The sequence below is a fragment of the Sinocyclocheilus anshuiensis genome, unplaced genomic scaffold (assembly GCF_001515605.1).
Source record: "Sinocyclocheilus anshuiensis isolate Anshui unplaced genomic scaffold, SAMN03320099.WGS_v1.1 scaffold234, whole genome shotgun sequence".
Lineage (NCBI taxonomy): Eukaryota > Metazoa > Chordata > Actinopteri > Cypriniformes > Cyprinidae > Sinocyclocheilus > Sinocyclocheilus anshuiensis.
The window spans coordinates 2,690,102-2,694,417 of NW_015544165.1; the positions used below are offsets into that span (position 1 = coordinate 2,690,102).

Sequence of the window (4,316 nt, forward strand, 5' to 3'; positions counted from 1 at the left end):
TGTGAATAGGCGTGGCGGACTGTAGACTCGGAAGTAAACGCCCACCGCTATGATTGGCTAACAGTTTTGCATATTTAAAAATCTGTATGAATGTTTGACTGCTGACATCATTCACAGATGGACCCTGCTGTGATTTAGGTTTAAAAAGCATAAATACTCAGTACATCTCAAATGATCTGTAATAACAAAGCAATAGTGACCAGGTAATAAAAACAGTTACTCACGCTTTTGTGTTGTGACATTACTGTCGGATCCAATATAGTTGCACAGCATCGTCTTTTAATTTCAGTCTTTCAAAAAATCCGGCGTCGAGTTGTGCCTTGTTTGTAAACGAATCCAGACGCGGTCTGGAACTTCATTAAAAATAAAGCTCTTTCCTAATGTTGGGATCCGATGGAAGGTTATGCAAAGACTGTGTTTTCCACAGCTTGGCACTGCAGTGTCTTGTTGTCTTCGGAGCATCTTTATCATTTGATTTCTGCGTTTGCCTCTCGTTATTTACATGCGCAAATAGGTGGGCGGGGCTAAACAGGCAGTGATGTAAAAGGCGGCGTTGGTTGATGATCTTCTGCGGAGGTGGGGTTTAGCCACACTATTACATCATAAAGTGGCACATTCCACAACCTGTTGTTTTGGCAGACTGGCTTCAATATCAAATTTGGAGTTCTGAAACTTACAGGATGTTTTTATAGAACAATGACCTCTTATATGGCAAAAGATCAAGGGAATTTTGAATGACGCTGTCTGGAACTTCATTAAAAATAAAGCTAATATACTCTTTCCTAATGTTGGGATCCGATGGAAGGTTATGCAAAGACTGTGTTTTCCACAGCTTGGCACTGCAGTGTCTTGTTGTCTTCGGAGCATCTTTATCATTTGATTTCTGCGTTTGCCTCTCGTTATTTACATGCGCAAATAGGTGGGCGGGGCTAAACAGGCAGTGATGTAAAAGGCGGCGTTGGTTGATGATCTTCTGCGGAGGTGGGGTTTAGCCACACTATTACATCATAAAGTGGCACATTACACAACCTGTCGTTTTTGGCAGATTCATTGGCTTCAATATAAAGTTTTTAGAATAATGAGGAAGTTTTGAGTTCTGAAACTTACATGATGTTTTTATAGTACATCGACCTCTTGTATGTCAAAAGATCAAGGGAATTTTGATTGCTCAGTTCATGACCCCTTTAATCTCAACACTTTTGTAGCTTGTTTCTCTAGTGCATCTCATGTCATGAGGTTGTATGTATGATACTGTGGCCTTGCATTGCTTTATCTTACACAAAAAAGCCTTGTGGTCTCTACATTGTGGTAGTTGTAAATGTTTATAAAAAATACAATGTACAGCACCTGTATAAAATTTGCCTTTGTGAGGGGAAAAACTAAAAAAAAAAATCTATAAATCGCTCCATTATTTTTTTAAGTAATTGAGAGTATAAGCATATATAGAGAGTGGTTAAAGAAATTAATCTGGGCATGACCTTCTGTTCATGCACCGATGAATAAAGATTTACTGAAAAGATACCGCTTTTGATCTTTTAAGTTTCTGAACAGGTTCTTTCGAGCGGTTCATATTAAAAACCCTGTTTGAAAATCAATTCAGAGATTCCTTTGTAATTAAGTCATCACGTGGTCCCATCACAATATATTTAAGCTGTAAAACAATAGAGCCATATATAGACAAGTTTTATTTACATTTTATTGATATAAACTTATTTTCTAACGTCCCAGATAGCACACGTACATTTGCAAGATGTCTGTTAAAGATCACTTCACCTGGAAAGCATCTGCTGTGTACAAACATCTGACGGATGTCCTTAAGATGTCAGTTTTACATACATTCTAAATTACAAACATCATAAAGATATTTTTTAAACGTCTATTTGACATCTGACAGGAAGCTATAGGCGTATTGCAGATGAGAAAACACTGAAAAATACGTCTTGCAGATGTCAAATAGACGTCTACGTGATGTTTGTGTGCTAACTGTATTGTCCCACCCTGTTGCTGCGATAACTGAACTTATAAAAAAAAACAGTCATTTAGAACCTAAATATAATTTCCACTTACAATAAAATACTAAAACTAACTTTAAACTTGAAAACGAGTCATACAATCAATCGCAGACCGATCGGCGTATGACCGAAGTATCGCGAGTGATTGGAGAGCAGACGACTCTAAGCTTTTGAATCGCTCTCGCGGTACTTTGATGTCATACGCCAATCGGTCTGCGCAGCGCCGATGCATCTCGAACAAGCCTATTACTATTTTATATTTGACACACCGACTTAAAAAAATGCAACGCTCGTGTCGCCAATAACAGGCAGATGCGACGCAATATCCGAAGACGTCCGTCTGGCGTAGACCTATGTTGTATACATAGACCAACCAAAAATAGCCCAAATAGCAAGAAAGCCTCCCGTGTCAACGCCCCCTAAAGAAATCCAACACCGTGCGACTATTATCTTCAGGATGTTGTGTGTTGCTCTTTTGTTGGTTGTGAGCTCAACTCCGAGCGCATTTATCTCCTCTCAACGAAACGGAACCGCCCAACCCCTGAAGCTGCTTCAGCATTACGTCAGTCACTGGCCGAGGTGCGTGCAGCAGCGCACGCATACCTTGAACTATAGCAGTACAGAAACATCACTACCCACAACGCTACCGATTGTGCGCATGCGCGCTCCGAGCGGGAAAACTACAAACGCGTGAGCTTCGATTGGCTAGGGACAAAAGAACTACAGCTCCCAATTGACATGCGCAAAAAGTCCCTCTTACAGCCTTTTAAATTTACGTGCAAAATGGCTGCACAGGTCGATCTACTACGCGTTAAAGTAGAGGAGAAGAGCAGGGACAGCTTTGACAAAGCCACCAAAGAGAAGAAAAAGAAGAAAAAACGGGAATGTTCGCCGTCCGATGACAAGCGCGAGAGAGCGGAGAAGGAAGCGAAGAAAATAAAGCTAACGTTACAGCACCAGCAACCCCTCCACCAACGAACGCATCCACCGCACCACCAACAGAACAGCCAAGCGCGCAACTTCAGCAAAGAGCAGGCACCTGTGCAACACCGCCATCATCAACATCAACATCATCATCACCTCCTCAGCTCCAAGAAAGAATTACCTCCGGGCTGGCCGCCGCGAAAAGTGACACCAGCAGCCCACGTCCCGCAGAAGACGGTCCTGCCACCTTCCCCGCTGTTCACTTTCACGCCACTCAAAGTAGCGAAGGCCGAGACCCTCAATAACAAGCCCAAGCACATCGAGAAGGACGCCAAACTCAAGCCCAAGAAGGAAAACGCCGAGGCGAATGTTAAAGTGGGGGAATGCAAAAAAAAGAAAGGTACATTTAACAGCGTTTACACGTAAGCCAAACGATTTTACATTACTGGCTGGCTTCCAACTTACAAGTGCGCGGAGAAAGTGCCGTTAGCCTCCGCTGCTAACCCATGCCCGAGCACGCTTGTGTGAACGCACCCATTCACTCGAGCGCAATGTTCTTGCAGATGAGCAGAATTGCTCAAAATGATTGAGGAAGAAACTTTTCACAGCTGCGAAAGTACATTGAAATGAAATACAAATAGATACTTTTTCTCTGTCTAGTATTGGAGACGTTCTCCTTACATCTGTCGTGTAATATTTACTAAACTCGCTGTTACTACATTAAGCTGTAATTTCACAAACATAAGTAACGTGGTATTGCTGTAGCTTTTTATTAACACGATACCATAATAATACCATGTTTTTAGACACAATACTATGATGTTCTTTGAAGTGTTTTCCAGTGCCTTATATATGGTGATCATTCTGTGCTGTATTATTATGCCTAGGCCTGTCACGATAACAACTTTTTGTTGTGCGATATATTGCCCCAGAAATAAATGCGATAAACCATATTATTGTCATTTTAAGACCATTTTATGCCACTGAATATATAATCATAAAATAACAGCATAATAATGCAAGAAGGCCTACACACTTCCAAATGACAACAAACTGTTAATTTTAAAGAATATTTAGATAATGGAAATTAAGTCGAAATATTAGATACCTTAAAAAACTTGAATAAATAGTAAATAAACATTTTCTAACAAAAAGTGCAAAGTAACAAGTAGAAAAAATAAAAATTTAAACTTTTTTTGTAGAAGCATTTGTTACATTTGAACTAGCACCTCATGACTACATCACGTTATGTACGAGAAGCTGCAAAAGACACAGGCCAAGTGGAATGCAAAAAACATGGTGACATAAATTTTTATGTAAATATAATGGCCGATATATTGCGTCACCAAAAATTATTGAGGTCATGTACATATATTGTGT

General features: G+C 40.3%; 1 protein-coding gene across 1 annotated transcript in view; it reads left to right on the forward strand.

The window, feature by feature from the left end:
- Positions 1–2,312: 2,312 nt before the first annotated feature.
- Positions 2,313–4,316, forward strand: part of LOC107695834 (round spermatid basic protein 1-like) — a 12,519-nt gene continuing 10,515 nt past the window's right edge. Inside the window, exon 1 of the mRNA XM_016495908.1 lies at positions 2,313–3,336. Within this exon, the coding sequence (XP_016351394.1) occupies positions 2,751–3,336 (586 nt within the window). The 5' untranslated portion in view covers positions 2,313–2,750. The remainder of the gene's footprint in view (positions 3,337–4,316) is intronic.